The sequence below is a fragment of the Schistocerca nitens genome, chromosome 1, assembly GCF_023898315.1.
Source record: "Schistocerca nitens isolate TAMUIC-IGC-003100 chromosome 1, iqSchNite1.1, whole genome shotgun sequence".
Lineage (NCBI taxonomy): Eukaryota > Metazoa > Arthropoda > Insecta > Orthoptera > Acrididae > Schistocerca > Schistocerca nitens.
Window position 1 is genome coordinate 306,236,741 of NC_064614.1, and position 24,153 is coordinate 306,260,893.

The 24,153-nt window shown below is 38.5% G+C and overlaps 1 protein-coding gene across 7 annotated transcripts in view; it reads right to left on the minus strand.

The window, feature by feature from the left end:
* The window catches only part of LOC126248448 (large proline-rich protein BAG6), a 250,397-nt gene that overhangs the window by 122,087 nt on the left and 104,157 nt on the right, over positions 1 to 24,153 (minus strand). For 6 of the 7 annotated variants that reach the window (XM_049949489.1, XM_049949436.1, XM_049949463.1 and 3 more), the window contains 3 exons: positions 23,179 to 23,367; positions 16,053 to 16,365; positions 6,632 to 6,793 (listed from right to left, as the gene is read on the minus strand). In XM_049949489.1, coding sequence (XP_049805446.1) covers positions 6,632 to 6,793; positions 16,053 to 16,365; positions 23,179 to 23,367 — 664 coding nt within the window. The remainder of the gene's footprint in view (positions 1 to 6,631; positions 6,794 to 16,052; positions 16,366 to 23,178; positions 23,368 to 24,153) is intronic. The other variant, XM_049949481.1, reaches the window with a different exon arrangement.

Here is a 24,153-nt window from a genome sequence, read left to right on the forward strand (position 1 = left end):
TCGTACGCCAACCTATTCATGGGTCGCTTAGAGGAAGCCTTCTTGGTTACCCAGGTCTGCCAACCCAAAGTTTGGTACAGATTTATTGATGACATCTTCATGATCTGGACTCACAGTGAAGAAGAACTCCAGAATTTCCTCTCCAACCTCAACTCCTTTGGTTCCATCAGATTCACCTGGTCCTACTCCAAATCCCATGCCACTTTCCTTGACGTTGACCTCCACCTGTCCAATGGCCAACTTCACACGTCCGTCCACATCAAACCCACCAACAAGCAACAGTACCTCCATTATGACAGCTGCCACCCATTCCACATCAAACGGTCCCTTCCCTACAGCCTAGGTCTTCGTGGCAAACGAATCTGCTCCAGTCCGGAATCCCTGAAACATTACACCAACAACCTGACAACAGCTTTCGCATCCCGCAACTACCCTCCCGGCCTGGTACAGAAGCAAATAACCAGAGCCACTTCCTCATCCCCTCAAACCCAGAATCCCCCACAGAAGAACCACAAAAGTGCCCCACTTGTGACAGGATACTTTCCGGGACTGGACCAGACTCTGAATGTGGCTCTCCAGCAGGGATACGACTTCCTCAAATCCTGCCCTGAAATGAGATCCATCCTTCATGAAATCCTCCCCACTCCACCAAGAGTGTCTTTCCGCCGTCCACCTAACCTTCGTACCCTGTTAGTTCATCCCTATGAAATCCCCAAACCACCTTCCCTACCCTCTGGCTCCTATCCTTGTAACCGCCCCCGGTGCAAAACCTGTCCCATGCACCCTCCCACCACCACCTACTCCAGTCCTGTAACCCGGAAGGTGTACACGATCAAAGGCAGAGCCACGTGTGAAAGCACCCACGTGATTTACCAACTGACCTGCCTACACTGTGATGCATTCTATGTGGGAATGACCAGCAACAAACTGTCCATTCGCATGAATGGACACAGGCAGACAGTGTTTGTTGGTAATGAGGATCACCCTGTGGCTAAACACGCCTTGGTGCACAGCCAGCACATCTTGGCACAGTGTTACACCGTCCGGGTTATCTGGATACTTCCCACCAACACCAACCAATCCGAACTCCGGAGATGGGAACTTGCCCTTCAGTATATCCTCTCTTCTCGTTATCCGCCAGGCCTCAATCTCCGCTAATTTCAAGTTGCCGCCACTCATACCTCACCTGTCTCTCAACAACTTCTTTGCCTCTACTCTTCCACCTCGACTGACATCTCTGCCCAAACTCTTTGTCTTTAAATATGTCTGCTTGTGTCTGTATGTGTGGATGGATATGTGTGTGTGTGCGAGTGTATACCTGTCCTTTTTTCCCCCTAAGGTAAGTCTTTCCGCTCCCGGGATTGGAATGACTCCTTACCCTCTCCCTTAAAACCCACATCCTTTCATCTTTCCCTCTCCTTCCCTCTTTCCTGACGAAGCAACCGTTGGTTGCGAAAGCTAGAATTTTGTGTGTGTGTTTGTGTTTTTTTTGTGTGTCTATCGACCTGCCAGCGCTTTTGTTTGGTAAGTCTCATCATCTTTCTTTTTAGATATATTTTTTCCACGTGGAATGTTTCCCTCTGTTATATATATATATATATATATATATATATATATATATATATATATATATATATATATATATATAAAACAGAGGGAAACATTCCACGTGGAATGTTCCCTCTTTCCTGATGAAGCAACCGTTGGTTGCGAAAGCTTGAATTTTGTGTGTGTGTGTGTGTGTGTTTATTTGTGTGACTAACAACATACCAACGCTTTTGTTTGGTAAGTTACATCATCTTTGTTTTTAGATATAACCTTATAAATTGTCATGAAGAGAATGCTCAAACTTTCCACACGCACACAGTGTGAACATGCAAGCTACTCTGTATAATCAAACTGATTCGACAATCACAACTTCCAAGACTGCACTTTTACAATTCCGTGCTTAAGTTGGGTGACTGTGCCACCTCCATTTAAAAATACTCTTGTGTGACACTATGGTTTATACACCACAAGGGCACTCAAAGACTGTGCTTAGGAAAGAATGAATAGTTTATATCAAAATGGAACTTAAGCTGAGAGTTGTTTTTTCAACTGGCAGCTAATGAACTGCACACCTAGTGCGTCCACAAACAGAATCACAGTGCATAAGCCACTGACTGTTATCATCTGAAACCCTCCAAATTCTGGTTCAAACTGAGATAGGAATTTTGTAAAAAAACATTACCTCTGACTACAGAAGAATGTACTAAACTGATGTTTAACTTTCAGAAGGCTTTTACCTTCGTTTATTTCTAATATCTGTTATTTGACTGTTTCATGGGATCCTGTCTTCAGCTGTGCACAGTGACTCTATGAGTGCTGTTTCCCTGTAACCGTCCTATGGGTTACTGCAGACAACAAAACTTCACACCCATGACTGAACACAAGCTCCAATGACAACAAATGATCATACTCCTGATGATCTTAAATGATAAAATGGAAAAAAATAGAAAAAAGACAAACTGCAAAACCTAGCATCTCCTCCCCCCCCCCCCCCCCCCCCCCCCGCAAAAGCCATGTAAAAGTAAATTCTCCTCCTCCAGTCATATCAATTAAAGTAATAATCTGAACTCTTACAAACTGAAAAGTAAAATACCATGAAGTTTGTAAGAACATATTAATGTACGTCTTTAATAATGGAATCATACATTATTCAAATGAAATTTGAATCTGAGCCAGGGTTAGCCAATACAATGTTGTACCTTACATGAAAATCACCACAATTCAAAATTCATGATTATCAAACTTTTAATTGTCAAATTTTATGTAAAAGTTAGCAGCACACGTAGAAGCCCAAGGCTGAAGGCTTAATTGTGGTTTTCCACAAGATGTGACCAAATGGTGGAGCACAATATAATAATAGTCAATGCATGATGCAATATTTTCCAGCCTTGAGGCGAAAGGTAGCTATTACCTGAATAAGTAAAGTCATTGAAGCAAAATTTGGATTTCATTTATCAAAACTAACCTGTTGCTGAAAATATTCTAATCACTACAAAGAAACAGAAAATGGTAAAAATGAGAAAAAAATTTAAGTATTCAGTACTCCAGGGAATGATAAAATAATCATCCTTTTCAAAACACTGTTAAAATTGTAAATTTCATTGAAAGTTACAATAAACTTGTCTTCAGTTGTCTTCTTGTATTGATGCTGTCAATATTTGTCAAAGGTACCAAGCACACACATTTTAAATTGCTGCCTGCCCTTAATTTTCCACTGTTTATTTCAATTGAACAACTGATCTATACATTCACTCTCGTCTTTCAGATTGTAATGAACGGATGCAAATCTTGTACAATTGTTATGTTAAAAACTGAAGGCACGACCGTACCAAAATTGCCAGGTATTTACAAGTTTGAAGTGAGTAAATCCCAAGGCCACTGGTGAGAACAACAAAAATTATCTTATTATTTAATTACAAATACCACATTTCATCTCCTCATTTCTTCTGTTTCATGTGAAATATATTAACTCCAGATTATCAGACATTGGTTTTGCTTGTTCTGTTGATAGTTTTAGACAGAACCTACAGTCTTCAGAATTAAATGTTATATGACGTACAATTACAGCTTATAATAGTAAGGGCTATTATTTTCATTGCTAACTGTCAAATGGACAAGTAAACTTATAAGCCACCAATTGCACATCACATGATACATCACCAGTCACAAGCCAAAGGTAAAGAAAGATTTTTGAGGAGCTAGTATACTTAACATTACAATGGTGATTCCGTTTTTCTTGATGTATCCCTTTGTTCATAGTACCTCCTACTCAATGTGTTATGTTGTAGCACAGCACAGAATGTTCAACCGTAACTCTGACTACTCTCTTATGAAAAATGAGAGGCTCTACGTATTGGATTTAACTAGAACTACTCGCTGCAACTGTTAACACACAATTATCATTATAATGAATGGAAGTATTCAAGAAGAAATGTGTGTTACCTGATGAGATAGACATCTCTCTGCCTGTGCAAAAATCATTAGGATTTACAAGTGGAGAATTTGAACACTACCTTGTCAAATCATGCCTGTTGGGAAATGCCACATCTCCTGCAATTCATGGGTCAACTTCAGTAATGTAAAACAGTTGCCAAAAATTATGATTTAGCGTCCAGGCAACTCTGCAGACATATCAAGAATTATTTCTGCACAAACATTGTCTCTGAGCAGATTTCCAGACAGATGGTAACTGTTATCACCACCTTTCTTGTCATAGTCAGTTCCACATCAATTCGGATCTTCAGATGGAGCAATGTAGACTGTAACATCTAAACCGTATGGCCAAAAAAAGTGAAGTACCTGGAAGATCTCAGTGTAACTTCATACATGTACACACCATCCCTCGTATGTAAATGATGATAGTGGCAATTCTCTGTGAGAGGTAGAATGGCCATCAGAGTGCATTCGTGTATTATTGTTATTGTAAGGGTATGGAATTATTGTGGTATTAAATTTGGAACTATTCTCTTAAAATATTTTAATGAAGTTTGTGATGCATAAATAATATGCTAAAGTGTGTTTTTAATGTACAGGGAATATTGTATTACGGTAAATACTTGTTCTGGGTTTATATTATTGTTTGAGGTACTCCTTAGACAATATGGGGCAGTTGGTGTTTGCCAGCAGGTGTCTTTATGTTACTAGAAGTTTAGCATGGAGCTTATAACACTCCAAGGATGCTTAAGGGGAGCCTATGATTAGGTGACGTCAAGAGTTATCAATGAACAAGCTATACAATAATGGATGTGATTGAATCAGTGTAAATGAAATCACCAGTCAGAACGTATATTTGTAGTTGGTCATGCAATAGAAGCTCATGGTCATATGAACTAGCTCACATGAATGGCCACAGCCAAACTGTGACCAAGATCAGAGTAGACCACCCTCTTGCACATCATGCAACTGAACACAACAAGCTCGATTTCTTCACAAACTGGGGCATATTTAAGTGATTAAAATTGCAAGATCACAGGTTAATGTAAGTGCAAGACAAGCCACTGCAAAAGTGAAATGTTGGTACCCTAATAACTGCTGTAGCCACCACAATGCTGAATGAAAATATGTAAACAAGAACGCATTGTGTTGTACAGGTGCTGGGTGTCAGTTTGTAGGGTGGAGTTCCATGCCTGTGGCACTTGGTCGGTCAATACAGGGACAGTTAATGATGTTTGTTGGTGAGCCTGGAGTTGTTGTCCAATGATGTCACATATGTGGTCAACAGGAGGTGGATCTGTTGATCAAGCAGGTTAGGGCAAAATGTCAAACACTGTAGAGCATGGTGGGTTGCAACAGCAGTATGTGGGGTCAGCATTATCCTGTTGGACAACACCCTTTGAATGCTGTTCATGAATCACCAGATTGAGATACATATTTTCAGTCAGGCAGCGTGTGATAACCATGAGAGTGATCCTGCCGTCATACGAAATCTCAAGTCAAACCGTAAACCCAGGTGTAGATCCAGTGTGTCTAGCATGCATAGAGGCTGGTTGCACACCTTCAACTGGCCTCCTCCTAACCAACACACAGCCATAATTGGTGTCAAGGCAAACCAGTTTGCATCAGAAAACATAACAGGCCTCCACCCTGGAATCCAATGAGCTCTTGCATGACACCACTGAAGTCACGAATGGCAGTGATTTGGGATCAATAGAATGCACACTACAGGGCATCTGGCTCCGAGCTGTCCTTAAAATAACCAATTTGTAACAGTTCGTTTTGTCACTGTGCCAACTGCTGCTGCAGATGCAGTACAATGCGCCAGAGCCAAACGCTGATTATGGTGGTGTTGCCTCGCGGTAGTGCTATGTGGCTGTCCAGAGCCCTGTCTTCTAATAGCCCTATGCCAAGAGCTCATCCAAACTCAGTGAAGTGCTGATAATGGTATCACTTTAAAAGCATTCTAGACTACTATCAACTCACCACCTCCAATCTCAAAAGTAACTAATTAAATGCTCACGACCATTACAGCATGTATTTAAAGCAAGCCTGATTTGCAGCCTCATAGTGCTGTCACTGGTGCCACTCTTATACAACAAGTGCAAAATTTGAATACACATCTCTTAGATGTAGAAAGATGCATACTAACTTTATTTCATGTCGCACAACTCCTCCTTGGTGTTGTGAAGGGGTAGGCTTCTACACAATTTACAATTAAATACTGTGAAGTAGTGGAGAGTCACATAGAATCTACCGACAATTACTGTCATCTTTGTACCCTTTGTATTCTGTGCAGAGAAGCAATATTTTTCTCCTACTACAATGAAGTACCCGTTTTCTGGTTGCAATTTAGCTCAGATACGAGAGTGCAACAAAAATGGTAATGCTAGTAGTTTAAATGCTTGAGGTAACAGAATATCCTCTGGGAGTCTCCCAGTACAAGAAACACTGTTCTCTAAGAAACTTGCAGGTATTCCAACTTAGCAATTTATCAACAAAATTATACAATGTTGGGCTTCTAGAGCAGTAGGTACTTCCAGGTTAATGGAAGTTCATTGCAGACAGCTTACTATGTACCTCCTATGAATAATAAGTTAATTTTCTTGCAGTTAGTTAATTATTTAGTAAGTTAATGATGAGTACATACCATTGCCATCTGTTCCTCCATTTCCACCGTTCCCTCCATTACTATTAGTAACAACTGTGGCCTCAAGAGAATCTATGGTGATACTGCTAGGTCCAACTTCCATGAAAAATTCCACATTTCCAGGAGTAATGTGAAATGTGGGATGAGGAACACTGTTACCTTCTGAAAAAAGTGCACATCAACTTGAAAACAGGACTAAATAAAAATCAGTAAACATTGTTTAAAATCACAAACAATTAGTTTGGTCAACAAGAGGAAAATTAGAGGAAAAATTTCATGTGGTTGCAAAATTCTGTACATCAGTACGGAGGACCGTAATGAATAACATATTAAAAATGTTGACCAGTGGGATGTGGCGCCATGACAAGGTCACTTTCTTAGTGTTTTCTTGAATATCTCTAAAACCGCAGCATCAAGTGAAAATGTTTTCCAGTACAAAATTAAACTACGTTTAACTTCTTACAAAAGAAGGTTAAATTCATTTTTCCCCACATTTCTCATGTTGTGGGGGACAGGGAATTTGCAGATTATTAAAAACACTGTTTTAGTGGTATAAAATAATTGTACATACATTACGAGATAAATTGTGTTCTGTGGGTGTAACAGGATGGAAAGACTGGGTCAGAGGTTAGAAGCATGAGGGAAGGTGGGTCGCTGGACTATGGTCATGCAGTTTTCTCCTTCATAGGTCTGTGAAATGAAGAGCGAGCAGGCAATTCCTCATTTCCTCTAGTATACTATGTCATCACAAAAAGCAACTACAGGATGTTTCACAAAGTTATAACAACCCTTCCGCAGTTCGTCTTGCGAATCACTGGCGACAGACACACTGTGTAGATATGCTTGGGGGCGTTCATTTTCCACAAAGTGCATTAACTTTATATGGACTACAGAAATAAATTACTAATAATACTAATGCAAGAAATGTGTGTGGACTGGAACCTCTGCACACTGTTCTACAATGTTAGAGGGAAATTGATTCTCAGTCATCCTGCACAACAGCTGGAGCATTCTTTCGGGAAAGGCAACTCCCCACAAGCCCCCCATGTCGAGGACTGCTTGCTTTGAGGTTCATGTATACCCCCACAGCTTCTCCTATCCTGTTCTCTCATATGGAACTTCTTCAGATATTTCAATGTAAGACGAGCAATGCATTACAGCAGATTACTGTTCTAGATTTGAACATGATCAGTTCTATTCCATTAGACATAATGACATTCAGCTTTCAAGGTGCACTGTGGATTTATGGTGAATGGCTCCACTGAGTGCATACTTTTCTACACGTGCCAGCATTTCCTGAATGGAAGAGGTTTATGCAGTCTACTGTTAACAGAATTAATGGTTAGAGGAGTGCAGTAGCTTTCTGGTCATTCATTAATGCACCCCCAAAGTAAATACAAAATGGTTACACATCTTTACAGAATGCTGTCAATGACAGAGACTCAGCAAATGCCACATTTAACAATCCAATTCCTTCCCACCAACACTACTCAAGTCACTGACAACATTACACTTACAAATGAATACTTCTCAACGACAGTTTATAGGAATATATTTCACATAAAAGCCCACTAACAATTACAAGATAAGAACTCACTCAATAAACTGGAAATAACTCCACAATATAAACATGAGGCTATGAAGTTATTTTGCCTTCTTACATACGAGAACGGGACGGGAAATGCTGGGAAGATGTGGTCTGTCTGTAAACTAAAAAGCAAGCAGCACTCATGGTGAAGGCAGTCCCCTTTCCTGGAAAAATTCTTCAACTGCCATAAAGAATGACTAAGAATTAATTTCCCCAGTAGGAGTGTAGAACAACATACAGAATCGTACCACATGCATTTTTTTGAGTTTGTATCGTTACCAATTCATGTCTGTAGTCAATGTAGTGTTAACACAGTTTGTGGAAAATAAATAACCCCTAGGAGTGTTACTGCATGTCCACTGATTCATAACGTGTGCTGTGGAAGGGTTGGTATAACTTCATGAAATACACTGTAGTTGCTTTTCATGACAGTGTGCAGTAGAGAGAATGGGGAATTGTTAGCTCACTCTTCATTCTACAAACCTACAAAGAAAGTAAGAGCATGACCACAACTAAACAAACTACTTTCTCTTGTGCTTCTAACCTCCATTCCTGCCATTTCACCCTGTTACACCAACACAATTTATCCCTTAATGCAGTTATACTGCACTTAAACGTAATACAAACTTTAAAATTTGTTCTTAACCCACTTCATTTAACAGTAAAAAGTAATTTTATACCATTAAAACGCTGCTCTTAATAATCTGGCAATTTCATACCATTAAAACGCTGTTTTTAATAATCTGATTTTTCCATGCCCTGCATGAGGAAATTTTTAGTCCTAGAGAAAAAAAATGAATGGAACATTCTTTTGAATGAAGTTTAATGTACATTCCCCCTCCCCTCCCCTCCCCTCCCCTCACTCGCACCCAACTGGTCAGGAATTTTAGTCTGGTTTTCAGGACACTGCCTCCTACCACTATACAAAAATTTGTGGCTACACTTATTTTCTCCCTCAGTCAAAATTTTATGGTTTTCACTGTCTGGGCTAAATGGCTCTCACAAATGTACAGCTACAATAATTATCTACAAACTCTTATCATCTGAAAAATTTCTTAACCAAATACAGTTTCAAAAAACTATCCTGACATGAAATTCACATTAACACTCACTTCACAAGTACATAGCAATTTTCCCTTCATATCAGGCGTCAAATACAGGGAGAAAAAGGCTGTTTACAATTTGTACAGAAACCAGATGGCAGTTATAAGAGTTAGAGGTACAAAAGGGAAGGAGTAATTGAGAAGGGATTGAGACAGGGTTGTAGCCTATTCCCGATGTTATTCAATCTGTATATTGAGCAAGCAGTAAAGGAAACAAAAATTTGGAGCAGTAATTAAAATCCATGGAGAAGAAATAAAAATTTTGAGGTTTGCCGACGACATTGTAATACTGTCAGAGACAGTGAAGAACCTAAAACAGCAGTTGAACGGTCTGGGCAGTGTCTTCAAAATAGGATATAAGATGAACATCAACAATATCAAAACAAGGATAATGGAATGTAGTCAAATTAAATCAGGTGATGCTGAGGGAATTAGATCAGGAAATAAGACAAAGTAGTAAATGAGTTCTGCTATTTGGGGAGCAAAATAACTAATGATGGTCGAAGTAGAGAGGATATAAAATGAAGACTGGCAATGGCAAGGAAAGAGTTTCTGAAGAAGAGAAATTTGCTAACATCAAGTATAGATTTAAGTGTCAGGAAGTCGTTTCTGAAAGTATTTGTACGGAGTGTAGCCATGTATGGAAGTGAAACGGGGACGATAACTAGTATAGACAAGAAGAGAATAGAAGCTTTCAAAATGTGGTGCTACAGAATAATGCTGAAGATTAGATGGGAAAATCACGTAACTAATGAGGTACTGAATAAAATTGGGGAGAAAGGGAATTTTTGGCACAACTTGACTATAAGAAGGGACTGGTTGGTAGGACACATTCTGAGGCATCAAGGGATCATCAATTTAATACTGGAGGCAGCCATGGAGGGTAAAAATCATAGAGGGAGACCAAGGCATGAATACACTATACAGATTCAGAAGGCTGTAGGTTGCAGTAGTTACTCAGAGATGAAGAAGCTTGCACAGGATAGAGTAGCATGGAGAGCTGCTTCAAACCAAACAACAACAACAACAACAACAGTAGTATTACTTGCAAAGCCCTTTCCAAACAGCTCTCAGATCCTGCAGGGCAAAGAAGATCACCTAACTTCCTCAGTGTATACTCCACATTTAACACTATGGTCTCCATTCATATGTCCCTAGCAAATAGTTTGATGTTTAAGAATCTCAATATTTTAATAACAATCCTTTACATGCAATATGACACTTATGTAAGATAACTAACAGCGTTTTCATCTCACCATTGCTTTCATACCAACCAAGTACAAATGTGACAAATCTCTTCTTTCCAACAATGGAAAATACTGGATGGAATATAACCATATCATGAAAATGATTGTTACTATTCACCATATAGTGGAGGTGCTGAGTCACAGATAGGCACGACAAAAAGACTGTCAGAAAATGAGCTTTCGGCTAGCATGGCCATTGGCGGATAAAAACAAAATAAATAAATACACCCCCCCCCCACACACACACGCGCGCAAATGGAACTGGTGTGTGTGTGTGTGTGTGTGTGTGTGTGTGTGTGTGTGTGTGTGTGTGCGCGCGCGCGCGCGTGTGTGTGTGCGTTTTATCTCCGATGAAGGCCTTGTTGGCCAAAAGCTCATTTCCTGACAGTATTTTTGTTGTGCTATCTGAGACTCAACATCTCCACTACTGGTGAGTAACAACTACCCTTTCCATAATATTGGTACACATCTCTTCTTTTGACATTTGTAGTCTCATTAGTCATCTGAATACATTGTAATCTCAGATGGCTGATGTAGACGGGTCACACTGGTACCTTTCAAAACTCCTTTCTCATTGGAGAAACAAGAACGTAACGTCTTGTCCTCATCTTTTGCAATACGAAACTTATGTGGTTATTTTATTTTATATGCCTGAACAGACATGGCAAATGATTTCAATGCTATTAGGTGTTACGACATACAACTGATAATGTCATGTGACTTCCCTTCACTGATTTATACTACTACACATTTGTTTAACTTACAGAAGAGCAGACTGTTGCCACACCAAGTACTGATCCTCAACAAATTATTCACCACCTTCAAACATTTTCAGAATCTGTAACTCAGAAATACAAGCTAACACTAGAAATTACATAAAAGGAACAGCTGTGAACTAATGGATTTCCCAAAAAATCTTGCTAAGACATCCTGCAAAGAAAAAAAGGGGGGGGGGGGGCAGAGGAGGATAGAACTTTTTTACCCTGAACACTGAAGCAACATCACATAATATTTCAGCTGAGTGAATCACTGAATACTGAACTCATTCGTTACAGTGGCAGTTTAAATTATTAAGGATTTATCAATAATCTTATACTCACATAATTCATGGATTTCTACATCTAAATCTACATTCAAATTCTACAAGCTACTGTACACAGGATAGCAAATTTATGTATTACAATGGACTGTAATGCTTGTATTAACATTCAGTCGCATCACCATACTAGGTAAAGTAGTATGCACTGCCTACAAGGACAGTCTTTGTGTTGCTGATGTTGTTGGCTTTCTAGAAACTGGTCAATCTACAGATTCAAACTTCTACCTGCCAACAATGTGAAGGTGTCAAAATTACATACCAAAGGATATACTTTATGTTTGGGAATAAAAAAAGGTAGTGCTAAGAGCATGCTGTTTAAAATACTGGAGGGCATACCAACTTACTGCCTAAGAAAACATGTAGCCCTCATTAGTGATAAGTTAAAATAGTTTAATGACAAACTGGTGTGCTACCCAACCACTTTGTGTAATCAATACCCACCAAAGTCTTTGAAATCACCATTTATCAGCAATTGTATGAGTACTTAGAACTGAATAATATGTTAAACACCTAACAGTTTGGTTACAGGAAGGACAGGTCAGCTGAATCACTATTAGAACTCTAGGTGAGAGATGTTTTACCAGCATTTGAAGACCATGTTTACACACATCACCACCTGTGGTCCACGATAGGCCTTCAAGTTGATACCTCCATTTTATTCTCTAAATTGGAGCAGTATGATATTTGTAGCAACAGTTTAAAAATATTCAAATGATATCTTTATAACAGAAAGTGGGATTGAGTTCTGAGGGTTAACTACTGAATCCACTCAAGGTACACTGAGTGGTACAGGAATCAAAAATTGAACCTCTTCTATTCCTTGTACAGACAAATGACTAACCAGACAATATTAGTGAAGAGAGATCTATGCAAATGATATAACTTTTCTTCCTGTAAACCCTGTACTGGAAGACTTTGTAAATGTGAACCTGGTATACTATTAAATGGGAAAAAGAGACCCAGAATGTGTGGAGCCTTTCAATAGCTGTTAATATGTTGAAACTTGACATAATTTTTTAAGAATTATACTTGACGACTAATTAACATGGAACTCTCATGCTCAACATAGAACAATTAGTTTATCATGAGTTGATATATTTGCTGAGGAGACTTAAGGCCTGTGTAATTTCAGAATATGCATGAACAGCGTATTTACATTTTTTTCAATCTACAAAAATGTAATTGGATGGATAAAAATCTGCTCACCAAGTGGCAAAAGGAGCAAAAACATACAAAACTTAAGGAAATGTGAAAGCGTTCGGAGCCAGTGGCTCCTTCGGCTGGCAAAAAGGTTGAAGGGGCTCTTCTGCCAGAAGAATGGGCCACTGGCTTCCAAAGCTTGTACATTTCCTCAACTTTTGTGTGTTTGCTCCCACCACTGCTTGGTGAGTAGATTTTTATCCATCTTATTATATGATATTTCCAAAAACTGAGAATTCATTCTAAGCCTCTGTTCATTAAATATAAGATCAAAACAGTAATTAATGTATATACAAGGTGTGTTCAAAAAGTAAGATGACTTTATATTTTTACGAAAAAAATTTATTCACCAATATTCATGTTGTCCCCTTCAAATTAATGCCCCTCAGATACAATACACTTGAGCCAACGTTTCTTCCAATCCTTATAGCACTTCTCATTAGCATTTTTTGGTACAGCCTTGAATACTTCCAGCGATGCAGTTTTTATTTCCTCAATCGTTGAAAATCTTCACCCTTTCACAGGTCTCTTCAGTTTTGAAAACAGAAAAAAGTCACAAGGGACCAAATCTGGTGAATATAGTGGCTGAGGCATGATTGTCGTGTTGTTTCTGGCCAAAAAATCTCACAAGCAATGATGAATGAGCAGGTGCACTGTCGTGATGCAAAAGCCAAGAATTGTTTTTCCACAATTCCTGACTTTTTTGAGTACTGCTTCTCACAAATGGCGCAAACGTCAAGGTAATACTCCTTATTGACCATACAACTTTGAGGTAAAAATTCATGATGCACTACGGCAAAGAAATTGCAAAAAAACAGTGAGCGAACCTTTGGCAATTGATTGAACTTGCCGTGCTTTTTTCGGTGTTGGTTCTCAGGGAAGCTTCCATTGTGATGACTGGGCTTTGGTTTTGATGTCATAAGCGTAAACCCATGTTTCATCACCAGTTATGACCCTTTTGAGCAAATCAGGATCATCATTGACGTCATTCAAGAGCTCCTGAGCGATGCTCATGCAATGGTTTTTCTCAGCAAAACTGAGAAGTTTAGGAACAAACTTCGCTGACACACATCTCATCCCCAAAACATCTGAAAAAATTGCATGACACGAGCCGACCAATATGCCAACATCCTCAGCAACTTCTCTCACGGTAATTCGACAATTTTCCAAAACAATTTTCTTCACAGCTTCGACGTTATGATCCGTTGTTGATGTGCTGGGGCGTCCAGAGCGAGGTTCGTCATTGGTATCTTCTCTGCCATCTTGGAAGGGCTTGTACCACCAGTAAACATTTATTTTACTTACAACAGACTCGCCGTATACCACCGTCAACATTTCAGGTGTTTTAGAGCATTTGATTCCATTTTTCACATAAAATTTGATGCAAATTCTTTGCTCCATTTTATATAATAATCTAAAATCGCCGAGCACGCTAAGAACAAACGAAGTACGCTGTACACTTGAAACTGTGAACATATGGTTGGGAAATGTCTACCCACATAAAAAAAAAATAAAAAAAAAATCTACAATCGAATGTACGCTGCTTCTGCTTGCGCAATTTGAAAAGTCACCTTACTTTTTGAACAGCCCTCGAATATTTACTGTGTTAATACTTGCTACTTGCTGAACCACTGACCACTGGTGTAAAACAACCAAGGAAATTATTTGCTTTAGCCTACAGTTGCACTTTTATTTTGCCTAATGGCTACCGGTTTTGGTGTCAAGGACCATCATCAGGCCACTCCTTGGTGTGCTGTCATCAAGCTTCTTTCCAAAGCAGGTGTGTCATATACATATACACACATATGCACCTCTCCTAAGTGTAAGCTGAAGTGCTTGTTACTAGCAAATCTATTTTGTTTTTATAGAATAATTCCTTCACAAATCCAATGTTAGTACAACATTGTATAACATATTTATATAGAATTAAATATTAAAAAATATGAATAAGTGAAGTATGCTGATTAAGTATACTCCTCTTATTTACAGCAAATGAGAAGAAGAGAGTTTGCATTATATATGATTTTCATAAAAATAACTAAATAAGAGAACCAATTTAAAAAAATGACTCTGATTTATTAGGGAAATGATTAATTACACAAGTAAACACACATTTTTGCCCCAATAGCTGAATGAAAACTGGACTGCTCTGAAGTTATGTACACCATTCATCATGCTATACGTATTATAAACAGATGTGTTCATAACATTAACCGAATTTTCCATTGGTGCTTGGCAGAACATAACAACAACATTAAAAAAGAAAAAAGTTCCTAATACTTTGAAAAATTAAATTCATCTGGTCTCAAACTGGCTTCTCAGGCCATCTTGTCACTTGCATATGGGCTGAGAAACCAACAGCCTGTTCGTGACCAAATAAATATAATTTTGTAGAGCATTAGAAAGTGTTTTCCTTTTTAATATTAAATTAGTTTATGTCCAATTCATACATTAAATGTTTGAAGTGTTCATAATTTGGCCAGCTATCTTGAACCCACTAGTGACATAACAGAAGCTGCAACTGAAAGATTAAGAACGTAAGAGGCAGAAAATAGGAGAACAGTCAAATGGAGAGCAAAAATGGTTACAAGAATGAGAAACAATGTTGTTAGTTTGTCAGGACAGATTGCTCGGAAAAAAAAAATCTTTGGCAACTATCTCCATAAGGAAAGTAACAAACAGAGAAATGGACAAAATTACTTGTAAGTGACCTACAATCATCCCATGGGAGATCAATAACAGATAACTGTACTTTGATTATAAGGTCAGTCATTCCACATACATAGTTTTTTTCCCCAGTAATAACAGTGAAAGGATGCCACAACAACAAAAGATATTCACTGTACTAGGACAAAGGAATACTGGACTAAAAAAAAGTTTAGCAGAAAAGGATTTTTAAAAAAGTAATGAGATGTTGAAGAGAGACTTGAACTTAGCACATTCCCATGTAGTTCAGATAAGAAAGTTTCTAAATGTCTCCTGATTAAAAACAGAAACTTAACGCAATGATGACATATAAAGCATAGTAGTAACTATCCTTGGAACACACACACACACACACACACACACACACACACACACACAGAGAGAGAGAGAGAGAGAGAGAGAGAGAGAGAGAGAGAGAGAGAGACTGACTCTTGCCTCCCAAGAATGCACTACAGTAATAAAAGGAAAATAATTCAACCTGTTTGACGCTGCTGCTGCTGCTGTTGTGGCTGCTGCTGCTGCTGCTGCTGCTGCGAAGAAGCTGTTGTTGAAACCTGAGGTTGGAATGTGGTATCCTGTACTGAGGAAGTAGTTACTGGTGCTGTTGCTGGGGTTTCATTACTGGCAGTTTCACTTTGATCAGACACATTAACTGCAGGTGGTGCACTGGAATTATGAGCTCCGTTAGTGTTATTTGTGCCAGATGACGTAGTACTGATATTTGTCTGGGATGACGCCGTTTGGCGATTTCGGTTATCGCTCCCCCTGTTTGTCATGACATTTATCTGTGCCTGCAGGACAATAATTTACAAATCAATATTATGTAGCAGTTAAATTAACTTACATTTTGTATGATACTACATTACAAGTAAAAAAAGGAGATGTCTGGTTTAGGGTAACAACGACTGAGAAAAACCTGTCACGTGGTAATTGTATTGCAACACAAAATGTACTAATTCAATTCCACTTCTTACAATTTGAGAAGCTGTTTCAAAGAAATAAGTAATTTTGAACTATTTCCTCTGGAAGTACAGCATTTGAAAATTTGTCACACCCTTTCTTCCAAGATACAGGTCCTTTCTGATCACAATTTGTTCCAGAAAAGAAAACAGCCATGTAATTGCATCAAAAATTACGACAAATAATTTGCTGTAGTAGCAGATGTTTGCTTTTTATTAACTGTATTTGTAACCGGCAGAACTGAGAAAAAATTAGCATGAAATGAGTGAGCAGATTACCGCCAAGAACTGCACTTTCTTGCATTCACAATGAACCAAGGTGGAGCAATGAAGATTTCACAGTTATGAAGCAAGGAACTATACAGAATGGCACAGGGAGGGGGGGGGGGGGGGAGATTATAAAGTAGTACAAAAATAGCTAACAACAGTATTCAAGTTCTTCACTAGTACCGCAAATTTAAGCCTTACATGGCATGTTATGATAAAGGCTGTATTTCGTCGTCATAAGAATGGACCTGATGTTAAGAAACACGAACACGATGACTGGTCAGCACTTGTGGCACATGTACACTGGTGGTGTTACTCTCTTGGAAGTAGGTCTTATTTATGTTTTAGATGCCTTATTACTACATTACTAAAAATAAAACTTTCAGATATTCTAATGTATTAACCCTTTTAGTGCCAAATACTTTCTGATCGTGATCCAGATTTTCGGCGAAAAATGCCAGTAACGATCTGATCGTGATGCCCTTCTAATTCATTTTTTCCGCACTTGAAGGCAAAGTTGTTAGTATTTCCTAGCCAAGACGCAGAAGGAAGGTCGAAGGCACAGCATATCGATCTTCTTTTCGATTGTCAGTGCGATATTTCGAGTAAAATAAACTTCTCTGGTGGTGTTTATTTACCGACTATTTTCGCGGCAGCATGGCGTCGCCAAGTAAGAAGTTGCAGTTCGATACAAGTGATTTAGACAATAATATGATAAGTAGTGGAAGTGAAGATGAATTTGCAGGATTTGCAGAAAGTGAATAAGATTATGAGATGTCAGGTGGAGAAGAGGACTCGTCGTTTTAAGTGACGATTGTGCGTCAGCAAATGACGACGACGACGACGACCAAACACAACTAAATTGCAGTGCAAATACTTTTGTTGAAGTAATGGATGAGGCATCAGATAATCCACTTCCTCCAAGATTTGTGTATGCAGAAGTACTAGGCCCTAAACATATACCAGCAAACACCACACCAATTGATTTTTTCAATTTGTTCTTCTCGCTGTAGCTTTTTATGATTATGGTGACAGAGACTAACAGATATGCTCACCAGGTGATTCAGTCAATGTATTTATCGCCAAATTCGAGAATCAAACAGTGGCAACCAACAACTGTAGCAGAAATGAGGGCTTTTATAGCAGTAATTTTGAATATGGGACTGATAAAAAAACCGACGATTTTTAGTTATTGGTCAACTGATGCAAACCTGTTGACACCGTGGTTTTCGCAAATGTTTTCACGCAACAGGTTTCAGTTGTTGCTGCGGTTTTTCCATTTTGTAGACAATTCGAAACTTCACCCTCCTGGTCACCCATTATATGATCCAACAGCCAAATTTCAAGTGTTGGTGGATATTGCCAACAATGTTTTCCGTCGCTACTACACTCCACACCAGCAATTGAGTGTCGATGAAAGTCTTCCTTTATGCATTATTTTAGATTTTATTGGAAGTATGGCAGAGGTCTGCATTTTACTGTAAAATCGCATGGCACTTTTAACATGATCTTTTGAGAAACGTCTGGCACTAAAAGGGTTAACAGCCAGCAATATTTTTCTTAATCATACTTTAGCAATGTAGTTTTTCTTTCAAAAATTGTGTACAGCTGTAATCTCTCTCTAAACACTGTAGTCCATTTAAAATTACTTGATAGCTCACATCTGTCACTTGATGCTACTATGTTGCCACATCGGCTACCGCTCGGTTAAGGGTAGATCCTATTGCACTGGAGGCTGTGGCGATGCTACTGCACTACAGCAGTTCTTCAAATTGTGCCGTTACATTTATTTATGTATGGAATGAATTGCAATGATCATTTTCTACCTTCAACAAGTTTGGTTTTACACTATGTCGTATGAAATTTATCTACTGTAGGCCTATCCGCCTGTCCTATCTCTATGATTATGTGAAACTGAATCGTATCTTGTGCGATGGGATCCAGTAGTCTTTGGCTAGTGGTATGTATGAAATGTGTGTATTTCATTACCATCATTGTGTGTGTGTGTGTGTGTGTGTGTGTGTGTGTGTGTGTGTGTGTGTGTGTGTGTCACATGCAGTGACGTGTGAAATAAAAGGGCCAGGGCCAGGATTCGGAATCTGAACACAGCAAGAAAAATGGCAGACCAGGAATTGAAAGTTAACTAACCATTTGTTGTGGCAGTTTGGCAATGGTGAACAGTTCACTTGTAATGTAGAGTGCTCTGGTTGGAGGACAGAATCTCCAAAACATGAAGGGTCAACTATCAAGTAATTTTTAAAAAAAACCTGTTGTATTCTTTCCCAAGTTTACAAAGATAACTCACTTTGAAGTTTTCCGAGAAACTTTAGTACATAAAGTTAAGGCACTTCTGTAACCAAAATGTGTGGCAGTCAGTAGCGTTGGAGGTTGATAATCCAATATTCTGTGCTTTCCTGTTTCAAGCTGTGTGGTCTATTTTCTCCATTCAGTCTGAATACCTACATCATTTCCATATACAAATTCATCAAATATATGCTGTAATACATATCTTATAATTATTTTTGTGAATAATGCATGCCATCTCATTTCAGGGTGTATACGCAGACAAGGAAAAAAAATTCTGAGATTTTTCCTGGATCACCCAGTTAAAAATACATTTTCTCCCGGGTGAAAATACACTTTTCCCGTGCTAAGTGACAGTATATTTTCTGTTTAATCTCTCACCTTCTGGGCTCGAAATTCTTCTAAATGGTTCGTCATCAAAGAGTTGATTCTTAAATGAGAGCAAACACTCTGTAATTTAAGAAATTCATCGTGCACTCTCGCACATAGTTCATCTTGCGTAAAAGGAAATTTACTTTGAAAATAACACTTTTCCAACCACAATTCGCAATATTTTCCCACGACCTGTTAGAAATAGATTCTTTTCAGCGGTTGCCAGAGAGCGCTAGATAAGAAGCGTCACAGCGCTTGCGCAACTACAGTGACGTAGTAGGAAGCCCGTACGTTCATACGTGTAAAACATTAAAAGATCTTACTTGCATTAATTCATAAAAGAAACAACACATTAGAGGATACTCAAGAGCATCAGAATTTCGTGAACCATACTAAAATGCATAGTTCACCTTAAAAGTGCACATTCGTATGTCCAGATTCCCAATGACGTAGGTCTCGACCCGATATTAAGCTTTATGGTGTGGTTTTCAGGACGTAAATTTTCTTGGAATACCAGCACTGTATTCTCTCACGTTTGGTTCTTTATTATGGCATAATGCCATAAGTGCTAGAAGACGAAAACGTGCATCTGAAATGCAGCGAACAGTTGAAACTAGCCAACAGAGTGGAATTAAACACTTCGTTTCAATTAAATTTATTGCCTCACCAGGAAAGCTGAATAAAAGCAGAATTTCTTTAGCAAACCAACAAAATAACTTTAGTGTTCTGCAAGGTGATTAATGCTTGACTATCAGAAAGGTGAAAATAAAATAAAATCTGAAACTAACACAACATATTTTAACCTTCCCTAATTATGTGAACGTATTTTAATTCACTTGATAGCGCCCAGCCACAGAAAACCGTTTTGTTTTCATTTGACATGAGAGCAGTAAACAAAGAGGATACAGAAAAATTACTAAATGTAATGTCACTAAATGTAATGTCACGTGGGACTACCCACCCCCCACTATAACTCAGACTGCTCTGTGCATCAGAACGTCAAAAAAATGACTTTTCAAAAATAAGTTCATTTTGTAGCGCACATCTTTTTGAAGATGTCTGATACATAAAACATATATATTCAAGAAATGTAAGACATGTTATCTGGTTTTAAGTGTGCTGAAGTGCAGTGTCACACCTCTTCAAAAAACAGTCTTATACTGCTTGTCACTGTATTCTGCTCTGTGTAACTCAAATGTTTAAACTGTATTTTGTAATGAATGCCATCAAACTATTTTAGGACACTGGAAATTAAAATAGTCCTTTAGTGCCTCTCCTGCTCCCAGTCGCCCGGTTTGACATCCTACTCCTCTTAAAAATTAAAAATAAATAAATAAATTGCAATTGAAACTGGATGGGATTATTTGTAATCAGAAAATCTGGACTCTTTATTGCCTGTTAGCTAATAACTTGCTCTTCTGTGTGACATAAAATTAAATGTGGGATACCTAAAACCAGTTAAGACAAGAGAAAGTCAAGACAGTACACATTTCTTCAGTCCTTAGGTCCTAGCGATTTTTCTCTATAATCTTGCTACAGCTTTACATGGCGTGCTTTCCTTTCTGTGAAAGAACCATTACCTCATTGAAATTCGTCAAACATTATGCTACATGAAAATCGAAATGTCATCGTCTAATACTGAAGAAGCTGTTACTACAAATAGTACCCAAGACTGGTGTGGTTTCTCCATCTGATTATGTCTGTTTTCCCATTGTGTGCTGTATAAAACAAAATAGGCCCTAATATTGCAGCAATTGTAACACACACCAAATAAGCGAGACTGTTTTGCCACCAATGATCATTTTTATAGTACGACAATATAATTCACGAAGAACAAATACGAAATACCTATTTGGCCTACTACAATCAAAAAGCTTTATGTTAGGAAATAGTTTCACATTTCATTCATATGCTCTAGTTTCTCATGCACAAAACCGAAAAGTAGTAGAACGAAATTTTTGTATAAATTTGGAATCGTCATATTCTTCCATAATTTGTGTGATGTCCCCATTTCTTCTCCTTCCTCGTTCTAACAAACAATCTTGTCACCAACACTTCTGTAACTATTCCTACCACTGTCAAGTGATAGGAATTACCGTTACAGTTACAGAATTAGTGATGACTCATTCTCCGGTTAACTTTACTAACCCTGTCACAATCACCGGTTTAGTTATCCGGCGATTATACTCTGATTAGGCATTATTACGTGTTCGTACAATGCGTTTTCTGCGCTACTCCCAGAATGGAAGTTAAGCAGCTGATAGCTGGGGACTACAACTGACCCAGTTTAGTGTAGCAATCTGACTAAAAATTTTTGGTCAGAATTTCACTTTCTTGGTTACACCGGGAAGATAATACATAATCTTTCTTACCTGTTATTCCTGTTAGTCGTTTATTTCCACTCTGGAAGTCTGAATCTATGGATTTCGCTAGTAATTATAACAATGCTGAACATTTGCAAACTGAATCAACCACATAAACAAGCAGCAGTTGGCATTCACTGGTTCAGCTTTATTCTGTTCAGCTCGTATAGCCCCGTTTCGTTTTATCTGCAGGAAAGTTCATTCTCTAGATGCGAGGAGACATGACGTACACTATGCACACATTCAAAAATCAACTTATAATTCATTCAGAAATCAACTTAGAATGTGTTCAAAAATGTCCAAAAACCAGCAGGGGTGCGTTTGAAACCATATGAATAATCGATAGACTGATGTGCACTGGATGCTAGGTGCTTTGTGAAACAAGGTTCTTTTCCTCAAGAATATGAATTTGCCCCCTTCCCCCAAAATTACCACCCAGTTCAGATACCCTGGTTCTCTTTCCAAATGAAATGAAATCCAATGAGATTCCAGCAAATATGGAAGAATGCTAACTTTAATGTTTACATCAATTTTATTTTGACCGCTCCATACACCACAATCGCTGTGTAGACACTTTAGATATTCCCCACTGCCTGGAGTGGCATGCTATTTTGTAAGGTACACATGCCCTCCTGTGGGGTGATCAGTATAGAGGATAGATCGTCAGATCAGCATAAAGGGCAAATATTTGTTACGATTTGGGAATGAATTTACAAATTAAATGACATTTGAAGCTTAACTGCTTCTTTGCTTACCTCCTTTTATGGCTTAACTACAAGAAACTATACAGAGCATAGTTTGAAAAATCATCCAAGTGATCCTCCTGGTTGTGAACTAATAGTACTCGAGATGACTTTTATTCAGATGGATACCTATCTGAACAGTTCATACCATTTTAAGCAGCAAAGGATGCGATAGGAAGAGATTCATCACACTGCACAATGAGAAAGGGAAGGGCCTTAACATATTCCAACCATGCTCCATAAATCTTAAATTACTGTTCTTAAAATTACCCAAGATTTTTGAATATTGGTTTATTTCCTGTAAACCCCATTACGATAATGAACTATATGTATAAAACCATGGAATCCTGGTGCAGAGGTCAATTGTATAAATGTAATGGACCAAAGTTTTCTAAGAAATAAGTTACATTTTTGTAAAAACAGTCCTGCGCACAAATTCTAATTCTGTGAATTTCCCATGTACATCTAATATGAAAATTTGCAGACCGTGGACCACAAAATCATACCAGACAAATCAATAACCACTGAACATTATTATTTGCTATGAGGATGACAGTGGCCGGCAATTAAGCGTATCCCACAACCGAACTGCAAACCTGTATTGGAATGCCTGCCTGGAGAACTGCAGAATGTTGAATTAGCACGGGACGACACCGCAGACTGCGAGGCGGTGGCTGGCTGAAGTCGCACATGATGTCGCTCATGGCATGATAAGCATGAGACAAGTAATGGAAGACTTCTGATACACCATTAAAAACCGTCTGAGAATCCTGAGCGAGAGTCACCTGAAAATTCAAACAAATTAAATGTTCAAATGTGTGTGAAATCTTATGGGACTTAACTGCTAAGGTCATCAGTCCCTAAGCTTACACACTACTTAACCTAAATTATCCTAAGGACAAACACACACACACACACACACACACACCCATGCCCGAGGGAGGACTCAAACCTCTGCCGGGACCAGCCGCACAGTCCATGACTGTAGCGCCTTAGACCACTCGGCTACTCCGTCATGAGCAATCCATTGTTATGGAAATTTATTTTTACTTATTTATCCAAACCATGTACATCACCTTAATCTACAGATTTTTATGTCAGTTTCCAACGTACTTATAGTTTCCAAATCTTTATACAGACTTTTTCCAACATTTTATGAGGAAAAAAATACCTTGCATTAGAAGTCTGATCTAGCTGCTTGAAGATACCGACACGGCTTTCTGGATGTCCTCCAATATTTCTAGTATTGGTCTTGCAGCTCGCTTTCCGCACAGCCAAAAAGACTGTAGTCAGAGTGCCAAGTCAGGATTGTAGGGAGGGTATGAATAACTTTCCATTTAAAGACCGTGAACATTCTCCTCAGTAACACTAGCAGTACAAAGTCATGCATGATCATGCTGCAGAGTGATAATCAGCAGCACATTTTCTTTCTTTTATAAGGAATTTGCTGGCAGTATGAGTCAAAATAAAACACTGGTGTGCGTCATTTTGTAAACATACTTTGTGCTCATGTGACAGATGTCCCAATGAGTAAACATGTAGAGTAAGTCTGTAGATTGTGATAATGTGTT